A 19,492-nucleotide genomic window follows, 5' to 3' on the forward strand; every position below is an offset into this window, starting at 1 on the left:
AATTTTAGTATTATTTTTTAATGAAATTGTGCAGAAATGCGTAGAATATTGTAAAAATATTTCCAAAAAAAAAATTTGAATTTTTTAACAAAAAATAAATTTAATATGAGCTTAACCATAAACAATATAAAAATTCATATTAAATTCATATTTTGTTAAAAAATTCTAAATTTTTTTGGGAGAGATTCTTATAATATTATGAATTTTTCTGCAAAATTTTATTCAAAAATATGAATTCTATATATGAGTTTACTAGAAGGAGGGACCAAAAGCGATGATGAAAATTTTTTGAGGGACTAAAAGTTGAAGGAAAATTTTAGAGGGGACTAAAACGAAAAGTTGGTATATTTATAAGGACCAAAAACATATTTAACCCTTATGTAAATGATGTTTATAAATATCCAGAAGATTGTTTTTAGTCCCTATACAAAAATCTCACTTTTTAGATCTTATAAAATTTTCGTCAACATTTTAGTATTTGTAAAATTTTCCATCAGCATTTATGCTACATAGACTAAAAGTGTGTTTTGTTGTAGCGGTTAAAAACAAAATTATTGATATTTATACAAATCATTTACTTAATTAACCCTACAGCAACCAAGCCTTATCCCACTAAGTGGGGTCGGCTACATAGATCAAATGACGACATAGTATTCTAACATAAACCAAATTTGGATCCAACATTTAGGTAGTTGACTTGTTAATCATATCCGTTGGACATATATTTTGATAAAAAAATCGAAAAAAAATAAGGAATGAGGTTAAGGTTGAACAGTCGTATTTTACTTTTATAAATATTTGGGTTAGTTAAGTATTTCTTATAAATATTCATAATTTTGTTTTTAATATCTTAAAAAACATTTTTTAGTTTTTGTAAAATTTTCCGTCAATATTTTTAGAATAAATGCTAAAGAAAACCGTTAACGAGAATAAAAAATATTATTTTTTTATAGGAATTAAAAACAATTTATGAATATTTATAAGGATCATTTATATAATTAAGCATAAATATTGTAATGAAAAAATGTAAAAAGGACCTGATCATGTAGAGAACTCAAAGACACATGACTCCATGTTTTAAACTTCAATTATCCATGACACCCAGACATGGTGTCGTTGGTTAGTGTAGAGATATTATCTATCACAATGCATTAATGTGGATGTATCAACGGAGAAATAATATTTATATAATTATTTTATGACAATTTTCTTTTATATTCGCATTATTTTTTTTCTTTATCTTCATTTTTTTATTTATTGTTTTTTACCAATAAAAAAATTGATGATACGAATATTGTTATTATTATATTATTTTTTTGATAAAAAAAAAAATAAAAATATCATTACTCTTGTGTGTGAGAGAGAATCTAGCTAAAAAAATCTTTATTTTTTTTTTTGAGAAGCAGTTTTTGAAATTCAAAGGGACAAGTAACCACCATTTCCCTCTCAATCTCTTTCTCGTGCGATTCTCCTCCGCCCAGCAACGTCCGGCGCGCCTCCGTCACATTCACAAACAAGTTGGCACGACTCCTTCTGCTTCGCAATGCCTTGTCGTCGTATTCTATGCAGCTTCTCGAATTGTAATTTTCTCCTTCTCCTTGTTTACGAGGAGGCTTCTAACAGATTCAAATTTCACAAAGTCTCATAAATGGATCAAAATCAGAAACGACTTCGAGATCGGAAAGCCACTCGGTAGAGGCAAATTCGGTAGAGTCTATGTTGCCAGAGAAGTCAAGGTACTCCCTCCCCTTTTTCCCTCTTTGTGTTTTTCATTTTTCATGTGCTAAAAGTGATTATTGTATTGTACTAATTGGTCATGAACTAAGCGTAATAGAGATGAGGATCTTGCGTTGGATGTGTGGTAAAATTTGATATGATGATAGAATGAGAGACTAGAGAGTGTTGGGGTAACACCTATTGTAGAAAAGATGTTTGAAATTTGGTTTGACTATAGAGAGAAGACATGTAGATTATGTAGTAAGGAGAGTAGATCTGGTGGCAGAGAGCCAAATCACTTGAGACCCAGGAAAACCTAGAAAAAAAATAAGACAACTATTTAGAAAGATCTATAGATTAATGAGTTTGATAGGGATATGATATATGATAGAGCAATATGGCTTTGTTCGATCCATGCAGTCGACCCAACTTAGTGCGGTAAGGCTCGGTTGTTGTTTGTACAAAAAAAATTTCAAATGTATAATTGGACTTTCAAGTACTGGAAAATTTCAAATGTTCAGCGGCATCCAATAGATTCTTTAGTAAATTTGATCTTTTTTTCAGAGTAAATATGTGATTGCATTGAAGGTCATCTTTAAGGAACAACTAGAAAAGTATAACATTCTTCACCAACTGAGGAGGGAAATGGAGATACAGATCAGTCTTAAACATCCAAACATCTTGCGTCTCTACGGTTGGTTTCATGATGCCGAGCGTGTTTTCTTGATTCTTGAATATGCTCATAATGCCGAGCGTGTTTTCTTGGATATGCTTCAAACCAATAATGGGTTTGTTTATACAATTTTTTTTTGTGAAAAAAATAAAAAAAAATAATCATTTCTAGAAGTTTTCATCTATTTTTTTTTTTGAAGGAGTCTATTTATTATTATATATTTAAAAAAAAGAGTGCACAAACACAAAATTATTGTGAATAATCATTTAAAAAATCATTTTTAAAAAGTTTTGACTAGATTCTTTTCAAATTTTCCCCCTTTCCCCTTTCATTCCATTTTCCTTCATTTTCTCGAGAAAATCAACCAGAAAATCACAACAATTTTCTCGGTGTTTCGTGTTTTTTCAGGTGAAGGAGTGAATCGAACATGTCGAGTGCTGTAGATGCTGCTGGAAACCCGATCCCAACATCAGCGGTGTTGATGGCATCTTCGAAGCACATTGGGTTAAGATGTCATTCGGAGAATTTGGAGTTTCTGAAATGTAAGAAGAAAGATCAGAATCCTGAAAAGTGTCTTGATAAGGGACGTGATGTTACTCGCTGTGTCCTTGGACTGTGAGTTTCTTCTTTAATTTAAAATGTTATCTTTGCTTAATTTTGTTGATTTTGTTTATGTGGTTAATGATTCGTTGATTTCAATGTGTTTGTTTGGTTGAACAAAATTGATGTAATGTGTTTGTTTGATTGAACAAAATTGATGTGGCTAGACTAGGAATGAGATTTTTTTTTTTTTTTTGTGTATGTTAACCCTCATGTTCCCAGGGAAAGGGCCGTGGTAATTTGGAGTTATGTCGGGAGGTGTAAAGCCTGACCAAGAATTGTTCCACCCATGAATCAAATTCCTCAACAATTCGTCCTTAGTGGAGCTTGAGTAGGAATGAGATTTCTGAAAACTGGTTTTACTGACTTAATTTAGGTTGTCTTAGAATTTGGGTTGAGTTTAACTCAATCCTACAAAAACCAGCTTGTAAGTTGAGAAATGTCTCTCACGTCAGAGTCCCATTGGATGAGATATGGTTGAAAATGTGTTTATTAATATTAGTAGGACCTATCTCTTTAAACTTAAATAGAGGGTAACCTGAGTGGCGCAATAGTGGGTGGCCCAATAGATCTTGGATAGACTTTGAGTATGATACCATCTTAGAATTTCGATTGAGTTAAACTCAACCCTACAAAACAAGGTTTGTAAGGCAAGCGACTTTTCCCTACTTCTTAACACATTTTTAGGTCGTATCTTATCGAATGTGAGATTCTCGGCATTATGTTATCAGTAAGTTGGGGTAGGTTGTATTTGTATGTCAATGTATTGTGATATGTGAGAAGATGGAATTGTGTTACTGAGATACTTGAGCACTATTTCTCTATTTGTCACTGTTGTTCTGTTTTTATTTTAATATTTTGGACCATTTGTTGAAATGGCCGTTTGTGTGTGGAACCTTAGCTGAGTTAGGCATTCAATGAGCACGCTATTCTTTGGAAAAAGTTAAATATGCAAAACCTATTTATTTTACCCTTGAATCCAGCTGAATGATGTCAAAGTTCTGGCATTTTCCCCTCTTGCATGGCATTGCCCTTGTTATTTATTTATTGATACGAAGTAGATACTAAGACCTTGGTTAGTGATTGTATGATACCCTATGGTCGACAGCACCTTAAAGAGGATGAGCACTTACTGAAATTTAGAGTACCTGCTTTCTTACGGCCTTGACACTGTTGTGTTTGGTACCTCTTGCTTGGTACCCTAGTGATTTGCGCCAGGCCTCGCAGACCGAGGTCAAGCAGGTTGACCGGGGTACAAAACCCCTTGAGAGCTGGCCAAATGAGTTAAATCTGACCAGCTATTGCGTGCCACCCTCACTCACAGCGTGTACCTCACCCAATCATTGCCAGCTAAGAACAGAATATTCTCTGGGACCCGCACTTCACTTGGTTTTGGGCCTGGCAATGATTGGAGGGACTAGAAACTTACGAAACACTAGAGGAAACACTATATTAGGGGGACTTGGCTTCTAGAGCAAGGATCAGACTCACTACGTACACAACACTCTCCCCAAAACCCTAGATAACAGCCCCTAATGAGGACCCTCGGACAGTGTTCTAGACCAGAACAGGGATGCTTGGATAATTTAATCTTTTAGTTTATGTTCAATTTGTGATTGTTGTTGAAAAAAATTTCTTCCAGTTTCTTTTTGATTGCTCATGACATATCTTACTCATATTGGTTTTGACATGCTTCTAATTTATTAGAGTGTTGAATAGCTGTAACAGTTCCAATTTAATACGGGAATGATTGCGATTTTTTCCATTTCACAAGAAACTTCAAATGAAAATACAGTTTTATATTACGGGAATGCTGCTAGCATATTTGAATTTTAACCTGAGATTTAATATGATGACGATAGTTAGTTTTTTAGGAGTCCTCATTTTTTATACTTCAAGAAACAAAATCATGCTCCTATCTCAAAAAGTTATGTTTCTTTTTCTTTTGTTTCAAGTAAAAATTAAATCGATATTAATACCCTTTTCAGTGGTATTTTTTAAGGGGCCCTTTTTAGTGGTTATTGTGTCAATTTTAATTTACTTTTTTTTTTTTGTTTCATCAATACGTAAAAAAATTCCATTCATCACTGAATTTTATATCAATTAAATTAATATTTTAAAATTTCATAGAAATAAGTGGCTCGTGTGATTGTTTGAATATTCAATAGTCTTGGGGATTCGTCATGCTTGTTTATTGCTGACTTCAGCCTCTTATCACCAAATTCATGGATCTTAACAAGTCATTACTAAACCTTTGGTACTTTGTTTTTAGAATAAAACATTTCTTAACACAAAAGTACCATATGTTAGATGGATCTTATTATTATTGGTCACACCGCAACCATTACTCTCTAGTTTTTCAGTTATTGAAAGATGCAAACACCTTATTAAAAAGGTACTGGTTGATGACTCCTTGGCCTTTTGAGACTAAGAATCATTTCACTTTTTTTGTGGAAAGGAAAAAAAAAAATGGATTAAAAGGCCATGCATTGTGGGTGTAACACCTAATGAAAATCAACTATTTTGCCACATCACCCCGCTTTTATAAGGGTGTTTTGAAATTGGTGGTATGAGATGGAAAAATGGTGGTCTCTCATTAAATGTCAGTGTAAAATTGTTTTAAGCTGACCGTGTATGACCATTATTAAACTCTAAACTTATTGGCATTAACACCGCTGGATACACTGCCTTTTACAAATAGTTTAATTTCAACATAACTCTGCTTAGAAGTAAGGGAAACCCTTCTATATTCAATTCAATGGAAAGGTATAGTATGTTGGCACAACTACTTGCTTATTCCTGTCCGTCTAATCGTGTTGGCCTATCAACCCTAAAAATCTCATCAAGCTCTCACTCTTTCAGGCTCAACGGTTCAATGTTTGCTAATGTTCGAAAGAATTAGGGGGATGTATTGGATTAGGATTCTATGGGATTTTAAAAGACTTTTTAATTATGAAAAAGTCTTGTGGTATTCAATCAAGACTTTTTGCAACTTAAAAAAAGTCTTGTGGTATTCAATCAAGACTCTTTGTCATTTTAAAAAAGTCTTGAGGTATTCAATCAAGACTTTTCATCACTTAAAAAAAGTCTCATGGTATTCAAGATCATTCAAATTTCGAAGGATTGTTTAATAAATTGGATTTTGATGGATTTTGTGGGATTTTGTAGTGTAACTTCAACAAGAAAAAGTCTTTCATGAAAAGATGAGATTTATTGGGATTGTTTTTCATTTAAAAGTTACTATCTCTTTCTTCTCCCTTCTCTCTCTCTCTCCCCTCCCCCCTCTCTCCTTTCTCTCTTCATCTCTCTATCTCTCCATTCTCTCTCTCTCTCTCTCCCTCTCCCTCCTCTCTTCTCTCTCTCTCTCTCTCTCTCTCTCTCTCTCTCTCTCTCTCTCTCTCTCTCTCTCTCTCTCTCTCACCTCTCTTAGAAAAACTCAAACGACTTCTCTAATTTCAAACACAAAATGATGGCTGACACAATATTTTTTTTTTGAAAGATTTGTAAGGGTTGTCATAATATTAAATATGTACAATTGAATTTTGTGGGAATAACATTTTTAACAAATAAAAAATGTGTATGGAGAATAATGTGTTAAGAGTGTTTTTTAGTCCCTTAAAATCTTATAAAATCCATAAAATCCTTAAAATTATAAAATCAATAGTAAAAGAATTTTTTATTGGTTTTATTTTTCTTTATTCAAACGCTAGAATTTATTTGTTCATTATTTTTATCATTCACGCTTGTAAGTTTGTTCTTTTTTCCCCTAAAATTCATTGAATCCTTTAAAATTTTAAAATCCCATAAAATCCTTTGAAATCCTTAAAAGTCAGTGTGATAAATCCATTAAAATCTTGAGTGCATAAAGTCTTTTACATAAAAAGTCTTTTAAAATCTCACAGAATCAATACAATCTCACACAGTCTTTTAAAATCTTAAAGACTTTTTTTTATTAAAATAGTCTTTTAAAATCCTAATCCAATACACCCCCTTAGAATATACCTCTGTATTTAAAAACCAGCGTAAAGAGCTGAACTTTCTTCAGTCTCTTCCCCAGTGGGTCCAAGACTTCTATATGAAAACTCTCTTAATACTATTGAAATGTACGATTGGGCAGTCAAATAGACATTTAGTCTTGACTCTGGCTTTACTTAGCCCCACTTCCCCGCTTTTTCTTGGTATTTTTATTCTGGCATTATTGATTTTCGATCCACCTTGTCAAGATCCATTCAAGTAGATTTAAGGCCCTACTTTATGGTTTTTGAACTGACCGAAAGTCCTTAAGGAGTGTCCTTAACGGACCTATACCTCTGGCCTCTCCCTTTGTTAGAGATGCTGCTTCAGTCTATTGCTCAACGGCCTATGGCTTCTAGAGTCAAGAGTATTCCTAGAGCCTTTCCAGATAAGTCCTTGTATTCTATCTAGGTTTAAGCTATACAAACAGTTTTTTATGATGATAGTTGTTCTCTAAGATACATGAATTTTTTTTTTCTATTGATTTATTTGATTTGTTATGGACTTATGGTTGAGTTTACAGTTTGATGACTGGCAAGTGTTAATCAGTTTCTATAATTGTATGAAGCATTCTCTGTTACACTTACACAACTGATTTTCTCCTCAAGAATTTCCAGTTGATAGTATTAAATGCTTGTTGTGCAGTCTCAAGGATCTACACCAAAAGTGCACGAAGGAGATGGACGATTACGTCGGTTGCATGTACTACCATACAAATGAATTTGACTTGTGCCGCAAAGAGCAGGAAGCATTTGAGAAAAAATGTTCTTTGGAATGAAATGAGTGCACACTGCTCTTGTTCAAAATAATATCACAGGCAATTTGGAGTTGAGCAAATGCGCCTGTTTCACAAATTTAGTTGATCTTTTCTCTGTTTGTATGAATCTTAGCCATCGACTATGTTGGTCATCTATATGCTTCTGGAGAAATGCTTCGTGCAGGACAAAACAATACTCTTCAAACATAATAACTGATTAGAGATTTTGAAGTTGGAACATGCTTGCAATTTAATTGTGTTGAAAATGCACATTTTTATTGTGCTGTTAGATAAAATGGTGTCATGCCAAACTATAGCTATGATGTCCTTGTTGGCTTTTGCTAACTGATTGAAACCCAAGACACACTCCATATTGATTTTCTATTGCATCTTTGAGAACCATAATCAAACTTGAGCAAAGAAGACGCTGGCTTCACCAAGATTAAGAATTACTTTTAGGGTCTTGTTAACGAGTGTCCCCGGGACACTCTTTTATTGAAGTAAGTAATACATTATTATTGCAGAAATTCAAATTTACAGAGATTAAAACTAGTAGTACTATGTCCTCCACTGTTGATTACTTTGGCCATTTCAGCGTCAAGGGACGACGATTCAAGGATTCAAACCCTGGTGTTGCCATTTGAGTGTGTTTGTGTGGTGTTTATTTGTTATTTCATCTAAGCTGGAAAAAAAAAACTAGTAGTCGTTGGCTAGTAAAATTTAATCTATGTTAAATATGATACACACGAAAACAATGATGAGAATGAACATATAAATATTCTAAACAACATGAAGATACAACGATATGAATCAACGAATGAGGAATCAAGACACGACAATTCGTCAAGGTTTTATGTTCAAGTCTTGTAAAAAACGAGTTTTAAAAAACTTGGGTGCTTATATAGTTTCACTGGCATGACTTGTAGAGTTGAAAATCAAATCAATGTATATCCTGTGAGTCTAAATAAAAAATTAGCAATTAGAGATTGAGAGTTCAAGGTGACTTTTAAGTAACATGTCTAATAAATTTCATCGGAGAATGGAATTAAGTTGTCGCTACATGTATAAATAAGTTAATTTATTCATGGAATATTGTGTTTTTCCTGAAATTTGATATTAAGCTCAAGGTTTGATTAATCTGGGACTTAATCCCACGAATCTTCACCACTAGGTCAACTTTTGGGTTGTGAAAAACATTTTCATCAAGACTATTCTATAAAAAAAAACAAATTAAAGATGATGATTGTAACGCCCTCCTTTTTATTTAATTATTTTAATTAGTTTTAGAATATATTTATATGATTGGTATGATTTACATGATTTATGTGATATTTTCTTATGTTATATGTTGGTATTTGTAACGCCCGTCTTAATTATTCGATTATTTAAAAATATATTTATATATATGATTTACGTGATTTTCATGACTGATATGTGTGAATTTTATGATTTATGAAGTTGAATGGGTTATATGATTTATAACTGAATTATGAGGGATATTTTGTTGTGGTGAAGTTGTTATGTTGTTATGACTTATTTTATTATTAAATAAAATAAGATTTGATAAATAAAATAAAAATATTAAAAATTGGGCTGTGTTGTGAGATGAGCAATTAGTAGTGATAAGAGTAATTAGGAGAGATAAATAGACAACAAAAGTTAGAAAACATAATACGTACGTTTTTGGAGAAAAAGGGAGAAAAGTCAAAAAAGAGGAGAACCAGAGGGAGAGCTGCGATTTCATCATAACCAGGTAAGGGTGAGACTAATTTTCAATATTATTAGGGGTATAATTCTATAGGATGAATTTAGCATGATTAGGTTAAGTTTTGGTGAGAATTGAGAATTAGGTTTAGGATCAATTTTGATGAATAAATCAAGAACAGATGTTAGATTGATGCAAAATTAGTATACAGACCTTAGATATGACTTAAGATGATAATTAGATGCTATTTGGATGAAGGAATCATGAATATAGGTGAAAAGTTGTGATTTTTAGGTTTCTGGCCGTACTGACATTCATCGCTCGCACCTGCGAGCAAGAACACTCGCATCTGCGAGCTAGAACCCAGAACTCGCAACTGCGAGCAATGCAACTCGCAACTGCAAGTGACCTGTGAGCTCGCAACTGCGAGCAGAATAACTCGCCACTGCGAGTAAATACGTAGGAACCCAGAATGCACACTTTGCTCGCCAGTGCGAGTGAAGTTACTCGCCACTGCGAGATAAGTTGTTAGTTGCCCAAAATTGTCCCGATGCGATCCTTTCGCACGTGTAGTCTTGAGATGACCTTAGAAGTAAGTTAGAGAGCTGTTTAGGATGCTTTCATAAGCTCCAGAAGTCTGTTATGGTGACTGAAAATTAGAAGTGTTGCTGCATGAATGCTATAATGATGTTTTATGATATTTATATTGATGTAATTAATTCCTTATGTGAATGTTAACACATTCAAGCTTTGTTAATTGTTGTATGTTGCTGCTGTTTTCTGTTGTCGACTGTTAGTGTCTTGAGGTTGCATGAGTCGGTCTATGTTGTTGGAATTTAAGAAGTTGACCATGATTATGAGTCGTATGAGTTGTACACGTCGTTGTCTAAGTTGTTGGAAGTTGAGTCCATTGCATACTCATATAAGTTGGTTGAGGGCTTGATGCCCTGGAATGCTTAGTCATTCACATGATTGGTGAGGGCTTGATGCCCTGGAGCTTTTATGTTGGGGGCTTGATGCCCTGAAGAGCCTAATTACGCTCATATAAGTTGGTTGGGAGCTTGATGCTCTGTATTGGTACCAAATGCATTTGCATATCAAGAGGTTCATGAGGTTTAAGTTGTCAAGATGTTGTCGAGTTGATAGAGTTGCATGGTCAAGGATGAGTTGTGTCGTCAAGTTGAGTGTTAAGTTGATTATGATTTGTGATGAGAATTAGTAATGGTATTGATGATTGTATTTGTTATGTAATGAAAAATTATGCTAATTGTTAATTGTTGATATGTTATTAATGTTTAAGTTGTTAAATGCATTTTATTGGATTATATGCTTAATGTATTGATTATGAAATCTCACCCCTTCTGCGTATATGTTGCCTCGACCGTGGGTAATGTGCAGGTAATAAAGATTAGAGGCGTTCATGAGTGGACTCTCAGTTGGTGTCTAGGTGCTCTGATACGTAACGGGATGGGGGCTTGCTTTTACTTCTATTCCTTACATGTCTCTTTTATGAACTAACTTATGAGATTTTTCAATAAGGCCTGCGTGCCAAGACTTTTAAATGTTGAACTATTTTCCGCTGCAATAGTTTAAGATTTTTCATGATGTTGAATTTGAAGGATAATTATTATTATCCATTTTGTGATTTAATTGAAGTATGTGACATTCCGTTGTGATCAAAATACTCTAATTTTAAATGAAATTTTCATGTTGGGAAAACGGGGTGTTACAATTGGTATCAGAGCAGGTCGGTCCGTTCGGCCAAGTAGAAGAGTCGTTGTGTCGTGTCGTCATGTTTTCTAGTTAGTAGTTATGTTTTATTATGCGATCATGTTTAACTGACTAACATTGATGTGGTTTTGTGTTTTGTTAGAAGAAACAATAATTAAATTTATTTTCTCTTGTGCTTGAATTTCGAGGACGAAATTCTTTTAAGTTGGGGAGAGTTGTAACGCCCGTCTTAATTATTCGATTATTTAAAAATATATTTATATATATGATTTACGTGATTTTCATGACTGATATGTGTGAATTTTATGATTTATGAAGTTGAATGGGTTATATGATTTATAACTGAATTATGAGGGATATTTTGTTGTGGTGAAGTTGTTATGTTGTTATGACTTATTTTATTATTAAATAAAATAAGATTTGATAAATAAAATAAAAATATTAAAAATTGGGCTGTGTTGTGAGATGAGCAATTAGTAGTGATAAGAGTAATTAGGAGAGATAAATAGACAACAAAAGTTAGAAAACATAATACGTACGATTTTGGAGAAAAAGGGAGAAAAGTCAGAAAAGAGGAGAACCAGAGGGAGAGCTGCGATTTCATCATAACCAGGTAAGGGTGAGACTAATTTTCAATATTATTAGGGGTATAATTCTATAGGATGAATTTAGCATGATTAGGTTAAGTTTTGGTGAGAATTGAGAATTAGGTTTAGGATCAATTTTGATGAATAAATCAAGAACAGATGTTAGATTGATGCAAAATTAGTATACAGACCTTAGATATGACTTAAGATGATAATTAGATGCTATTTGGATGAAGGAATCATGAATATAGGTGAAAAGTTGTGATTTTTAGGTTTCTGGCCGTACTGACATTCATCGCTCGCACCTGCGAGCAAGAACACTCGCATCTGCGAGCTAGAACCCAGAACTCGCAACTGCGAGCAATGCAACTCGCAACTGCAAGTGACCTGTGAGCTCGCAACTGCGAGCAGAATAACTCGCCACTGCGAGTAAATACGTAGGAACCCAGAATGCACACTTTGCTCGCCAGTGCGAGTGAAGTTACTCGCCACTGCGAGATAAGCTGTTAGTTGCCCAAAATTGTCCCGATGCGATCCTTTCGCACGTGTAGTCTTGAGATGACCTTAGAAGTAAGTTAGAGAGCTGTTTAGGATGCTTTCATAAGCTCCAGAAGTCTGTTATGGTGACTGAAAATTAGAAGTGTTGCTGCATGAATGCTATAATGATGTTTTATGATATTTATATTGATGTAATTAATTCCTTATGTGAATGTTAACACATTCAAGCTTTGTTAATTGTTGTATGTTGCTGCTGTTTTCTGTTGTCGACTGTTAGTGTCTTGAGGTTGCATGAGTCGGTCTATGTTGTTGGAATTTAAGAAGTTGACCATGATTATGAGTCGTATGAGTTGTACACGTCGTTGTCTAAGTTGTTGGAAGTTGAGTCCATTGCATACTCATATAAGTTGGTTGAGGGCTTGATGCCCTGGAATGCTTAGTCATTCACATGATTGGTGAGGGCTTGATGCCCTGGAGCTTTTATGTTGGGGGCTTGATGCCCTGAAGAGCCTAATTACGCTCATATAAGTTGGTTGGGAGCTTGATGCTCTGTATTGGTACCAAATGCATTTGCATATCAAGAGGTTCATGAGGTTTAAGTTGTCAAGATGTTGTCGAGTTGATAGAGTTGCATGGTCAAGGATGAGTTGTGTCGTCAAGTTGAGTGTTAAGTTGATTATGATTTGTGATGAGAATTAGTAATGGTATTGATGATTGTATTTGTTATGTAATGAAAAATTATGCTAATTGTTAATTGTTGATATGTTATTAATGTTTAAGTTGTTAAATGCATTTTATTGGATTATATGCTTAATGTATTGATTATGAAATCTCACCCCTTCTGCGTATATGTTGCCTCGACCGTGGGTAATGTGCAGGTAATAAAGATTAGAGGCGTTCATGAGTGGACTCTCAGTTGGTGTCTAGGTGCTCTGATACGTAACGGGATGGGGGCTTGCTTTTACTTCTATTCCTTACGTGTCTCTTTTATGAACTAACTTATGAGATTTTTCAATAAGGCCTGCGTGCCAAGACTTTTAAATGTTGAACTATTTTCCGCTGCAATAGTTTAAGATTTTTCATGATGTTGAATTTGAAGGATAATTATTATTATCCATTTTGTGATTTAATTGAAGTATGTGACATTTCGTTGTGATCAAAATACTCTAATTTTAAATGAAATTTTCATGTTGGGAAAACGGGGTGTTACAGTATTTACTAGCATAATATAATTGTTATTTGGTGTAAAAATATATTTGTTATTTGTTATAGATATATTTGTTATTTGGTGTAGAAATATATTTGTTATTTGTTATAGATATATTTGTTATTTGGTGTAGAAATATATTTGTTATTTGTTAGAGATATATTTGTTATTGGTGTATTATTATTATTAAGTGGGGGAGAGATATATTTAATTTAGAAATAAATAAGATTATGAGGAATAGAGTAGTTTTGAGGTGTAAGAGAAATAAGAAGGGGGTTAGAATAGAAAGAAGAATAAGTTTTTGGGCCAAAATAGATTTAGGAAGAGCGTTTAGTATTATAAATAGAGAAGCTTAGGTTAGAAAGAGTTTACCGGAAACCGCTTTTTGGAAAAGAGGAGAACAAGAAAGAAGAGAAGAGGAGAGAAAAGTCAAGAGAAGAGGAGAAGACCTTAGGAAAGAAGAACGCTGCCGCTGATTCAGGAATTAATCTAAGGTGAGGGTGAGACTATCTTATATTAATATTAAGTTGTTAAATCATTAGATTACATCTAACAAGTTGGGGAGAGTTTGTGAGAATTTGAGAATTAGGGTTTTGAAAGAGATTTGATGATTAGAAGATGAAAACTTATTGAATTGATGTAGAAATTATGTACAGACCTTAGATAATCCATAGGATGATTATTGGAAGTAGTTTTGAGGTTAGAACCATGAGATTAGGTGAAACTTGGAGAAAATCTACATTCAGCCCGAATTTTGATATTAAAACTGGAATTGATCGGTGCCGAATTGGTCTTAGGTGTAAACACGAAAGTTGTAGGTATGGATGTTAGCTTTCTAATGCCGTTGGTCTCACGTCAATAGGATTTATAGAGTTTGAGTTATGGTCAAATTACTACACGTAGGTCACAGTGAATTTTTATGGACTTTCAGCACAACTTTTCCGAATTTAAAACAAAAACTGGTATTGATCGGTACAGAATTGGTCTTAGGCGTAAACATGAAAGTTTTAGATAATTTTGTTATCTTTCTAGTGACTTTGGTTTGACGTGAAAATAATGTTTGGTCTTTGAGTTATGATTAAAATACTACAGGGAGGTCTTAGCGAAATTGTACGGTGACAGCATTCTCTGTTTCATGTTTTTGCGTTTTGTTCATATGTTTCTGTTTTGAATTGATCTTTGTTCTAAACATGAAAGTTGTTGATATTTGTGATATCTTTCCAGTAGCTTTGGTTTGACATGAAAATATGTTGTGGATAATTTATTATGTTTTTACAAAGATACATAGTGAATTATTGTCGATGTTTACATACGATGTTATATGAAGTTGTTTATGATTGATGAATATGATGTTTTAAGATGTTGTTTATTATCATTTGATATTGTTATATTATGATATGACATGAATTATTTATGTGATCCATATGTTGTCAAGATGTTAAGATGTTAAGACGTTAAGATGATAAGAGTTGTTAAGTCGTCGAGTCGTTATGAAGTCATCAAGTTGTTAAGATGTTATGTTGTCAAGATATCAAGATGTTAGGATGTCATAGATGTTCATAAAGTTTCTAAGACGTAAGATGTTGAGTCCATGCATACTCATTTAAAGATGAGGGCTCACGCCCTGGAGCTTTTGCTCAACCACGACGATGGAGCTTTTGCTCAACCACGACGATGGAGCTTTTTGCTCAACCACGACGATGGAGCTTTTGCTCAACCACGACGATGAGGGCTTATGCCCTAAAATGGTACCACATGCATTTGCATTTTCATGATGATCAAAGATGGTTTAAGACGTTAAGAGTTGCATAGTCGAGTCTAGATGCATTGTCAGGTCAAGTTGTTAAGATGTCAAGTTATCGAGATGTTAAGATGTCAAGTTGATGAGCTATTAATGAAGTGCTTTATGAATGATTATGATGCTTAAGATGATGAATGATTATGATGTGTATGATGATTGATTACGAAGTTGCTTATGATGATTGATTATGAAGTTGTTTATGATAAGATGCTATGTGATTTATGATATGATGCTACATGTTTACTAATGATGATATGTGATGATGTATATGATATTATTGATAATATAAGATGACGTATATGACTAATATAGGAAGAATAGTGACACTAGTTAAGAAAGTTTAAGTTGTTAGATATGATTAATGAATTATAAGATGTTTAAGTTGTTGAATGTACTTTATATGATTTATATGCTTTATATTATTGGTTGAGAAATCTCACCCCTCTGCTTGGAAATGTTGCTCTTCGTATGGGTAACTTGCAGGTAACCAGGATTAGTTGCGGCCGTGAGTGGACTCCTCACAAGTGTGTCTTAGGTGCTCTGATACGTAACGGGATGGGATTATGTCTTTACTTTCTGTTCCTTACGTATTACTTTATGAATCTTTCAAGAATTGATGTTGAACTAAGTTTTATGAAATTTTATATTGAGGCCCTTGTGCCAAAGATTATTTAAGTTGTCAAACTATTCCGCTGCGAAGTTTTAAAGATTATGTTGTTATATTTTTGAAGGATAAATTATTATTCCATTTACGTTTTTTTAAGAAATGTGACATTCCGTTTTATGATGAAAAACTCTGATTTTATTTAAGAAATTTTTACGTGGGAAAACGGGGTGTTACAATTGGTATCAGAGCAGGTCGGTCCGTTCGGCCAAGTAGAAGAGTCGTTGTGTCGTGTCGTCATGTTTTCTAGTTAGTAGTTATGTTTTATTATGCGATCATGTTTAACTGACTAACATTGATGTGGTTTTGTGATTTGTTTGAAGAAACAATAATTAAATTTATTTTCTCTTGTGCTTGAATTTCGAGGACGAAATTCTTTTAAGTTGGGGAGAGTTGTAACGCCCTTCTTTTTATTTAATTATTTTAATTAGTTTTAGAATATATTTATATGATTGGTATGATTTACATGATTTATGTGATATTTTCTTATGTTATATGTTGGTATTTACTAGCATAATATAATTGTTATTTGGTGTAAAAATATATTTGTTATTTGTTATAGATATATTTGTTATTTGGTGTAGAAATATATTTGTTATTTGTTATAGATATATTTGTTATTTGGTGTAGAAATATATTTGTTCTTTGTTAGAGATATATTTGTTATTGGTGTATTATTATTATTAAGTGGGGGAGAGATATATTTAATTTAGAAATAAATAAGATTATGAGGAATAGAGTAGTTTTGAGGTGTAAGAGAAATAAGAAGGGGGTTAGAATAGAAAGAAGAATAAGTTTTTGGGCCAAAATAGATTTAGGAAGAGCGTTTAGTATTATAAATAGAGAAGCTTAGGTTAGAAAGAGTTTACCGGAAACCGCTTTTTGGAAAAGAGGAGAACAAGAAAGAAGAGAAGAGGAGAGAAAAGTCAAGAGAATAGGAGAAGACCTTAGGAAAGAAGAACGCTGCCGCTGATTCAGGAATTAATCTAAGGTGAGGGTGAGACTATCTTATATTAAGTTGTTAAATCATTAGATTACATCTAACAAGTTGGGGAGAGTTTGTGAGAATTTGAGAATTAGGGTTTTGAAAGAGATTTGATGATTAGAAGATGAAAACTTATTGAATTGATGTAGAAATTATGTACAGACCTTAGATAATCCATAGGATGATTATTGGAAGTAGTTTTGAGGTTAGAACCATGAGATTAGGTGAAACTTGGAGAAAATCTACATTCAGCCCGAATTTTGATATTAAAACTGGAATTGATCGGTGCCGAATTGGTCTTAGGTGTAAACACGAAAGTTGTAGGTATGGATGTTAGCTTTCTAATGCCGTTGGTCTCACGTCAATAGGATTTATAGAGTTTGAGTTATGGTCAAATTACTACACGTAGGTCACAGTGAATTTTTATGGACTTTCAGCACAACTTTTCCGAATTTAAAATAAAAACTGGTATTGATCGGTACAGAATTGGTCTTAGGCGTAAACATGAAAGATTTAGATAATTTTGTTAGCTTTCTAGTGACTTTGGTTTGACGTGAAAATAATGTTTGGTCTTTGAGTTATGATTAAAATACTACAGGGAGGTCTTAGCGAAATTGTACGGTGACAGCATTCTCTGTTTCATGTTTTTGCGTTTTGTTCATATGTTTCTGTTTTGAATTGATCTTTGTTCTAAACATGAAAGTTGTTGATATTTGTGATATCTTTCCAGTAGCTTTGGTTTGACATGAAAATATGTTGTGGATAATTTATTATGTTTTTACAAAGATACATAGTGAATTATTGTCGATGTTTAAATACGATGTTATATGAAGTTGTTTATGATTGATGAATATGATGTTTTAAGATGTTGTTTATTATCATTTGATATTGTTATATTATGATATGACATGAATTATTTATGTGATCCATATGTTGTCAAGATGTTAAGACGTTAAGATGATAAGAGTTGTTAAGTCGTCGAGTCGTTATGAAGTCATCAAGTTGTTAAGATGTTATGTTGTCAAGATATCAAGATGTTAGGATGTCATAGATGTTCATAAAGTTTCTAAGACGTAAGATGTTGAGTCCATGCATACTCATTTAAAGATGAGGGCTCATGCCCTGGAGCTTTTGCTCAACCACGACGATGGAGTTTTTGCTCAACCACGACGATGGAGCTTTTTGCTCAACCACGACGATGGAGCTTTTGCTCAACCACGACAATGAGGGCTTATGCCCTAGGAGTATATTTATGCTCAACCACGATGATGAGGGCTTATGCCCTAAAATGGTACCACATGCATTTGCATTTTCATGATGATCAAAGATGGTTTAAGACGTTAAGAGTTGCATAGTCGAGTCTAGATGCATTGTCAGGTCAAGTTGTTAAGATGTCAAGTTATCGAGATGTTAAGATGTCAAGTTGATGAGCTATTAATGAAGTGCTTTATGAATGATTATGATGCTTAAGATGATGAATGATTATGATGTGTATGATGATTGATTGCGAAGTTGCTTATGATGATTGATTATGAAGTTGTTTATGATAAGATGCTATGTGATTTATGATAAGATGCTATGTGATTTATGGTATGATGCTATGTGATTTATGATATGATGCTACATGTTTACTAATGATGATATGTGATGATGTATGTGATATTATTGATAATATAAGATGACGTATATGACTAATATAGGAAGAATAGTGACACTAGTTAAGAAAGTTTAAGTTGTTAGATATGATTAATGAATTATAAGATGTTTAAGTTGTTGAATGTATTTTATATGATTTATATGCTTTATATTATTGGTTGAGAAATCTCACCCCTCTGCTTGGAAATGTTGCTCTTCGTATGGGTAACTTGCAGGTAACCAGGATTAGTTGCGGTCGTGAGTGGACTCCTCACAAGTGTGTCTTAGGTGCTCTGATACGTAACGGGATGGGATTATGTCTTTACTTTCTGTTCCTTACGTATTACTTTATGAATCTTTCAAGAATTGATGTTGAACTAAGTTTTATGAAATTTTATATTGAGGCCCTTGTGCCAAAGATTATTTAAGTTGTCAAACTATTCCGCTGCGAAGTTTTAAAGATTATGTTGTTATATTTTTGAAGGATAAATTATTATTCCATTTACGTTTTTTTAAGAAATGTGACATTCCGTTTTATGATGAAAAACTCTGATTTTATTTAAGAAATTTTTACGTGGGAAAACGGGGTGTTACAATGATTTACCACCCTTTGACATTTATATTAGAGAAATATGTAAAACATTACTAACGCTCGAGAGTCATTTTACCCTAGCTCGAGATTCATTTTACCCCTCACCGTATGTATTTTTATTGACTAAACAAATATACTGAACTCCTATTAATTTCATCTGTATTATGGTTAAATAAAAAAATGGTACAAACTAACAACAAATGGTTTCGTGGTGTAGTTGGTTATCACGTCAGTCTAACACACTGAAGGTCCCCAGTTCGAACCTGGGCGAAGCCATTTTCCACTTTTTTTTCATTACCTGGGCGAAGCCATTTTCCACTTTTTTCA

At 33.4% G+C, this 19,492-nt stretch overlaps 1 protein-coding gene and 1 non-coding gene across 3 annotated transcripts; both read left to right on the forward strand.

Annotated features, from left to right (window-relative positions):
- The first annotated feature begins 1,361 nt into the window (after window positions 1-1,361).
- On the forward strand, window positions 1,362-8,000 carry LOC146898099 (NADH dehydrogenase [ubiquinone] 1 alpha subcomplex subunit 8-B). 2 transcript variants are annotated; one of them, XM_085735144.1, is made up of 4 exons: window positions 1,362-1,736; window positions 2,281-2,410; window positions 2,798-3,004; window positions 7,649-8,000. In XM_085735144.1, the coding sequence occupies exons 3-4, from the start codon at window positions 2,817-2,819 to the stop codon at window positions 7,779-7,781; spliced, it is 321 nt and encodes a 106-aa protein (XP_085591270.1). In that variant the 5' UTR covers window positions 1,362-1,736; window positions 2,281-2,410; window positions 2,798-2,816; the 3' UTR covers window positions 7,782-8,000. The 2 variants fall into 2 exon arrangements, with proteins under 2 accessions (XP_085591270.1, XP_085591271.1); XM_085735145.1 differs by lacking the exon at window positions 2,281-2,410 and having other exon boundaries at window positions 1,445-1,736.
- Window positions 8,001-19,367: 11,367 nt separating this feature from the next.
- TRNAV-AAC (transfer RNA valine (anticodon AAC)) lies at window positions 19,368-19,441 on the forward strand. Its single transcript has one exon. It is a non-coding gene; the product is annotated as a tRNA-Val (tRNA).
- The last annotated feature ends 51 nt before the right edge of the window (window positions 19,442-19,492 follow it).

Source organism: Medicago sativa, chromosome 8, assembly GCF_051527215.1.
Source record: "Medicago sativa cultivar Bolivia chromosome 8, Bolivia_mono, whole genome shotgun sequence".
Lineage (NCBI taxonomy): Eukaryota > Viridiplantae > Streptophyta > Magnoliopsida > Fabales > Fabaceae > Medicago > Medicago sativa.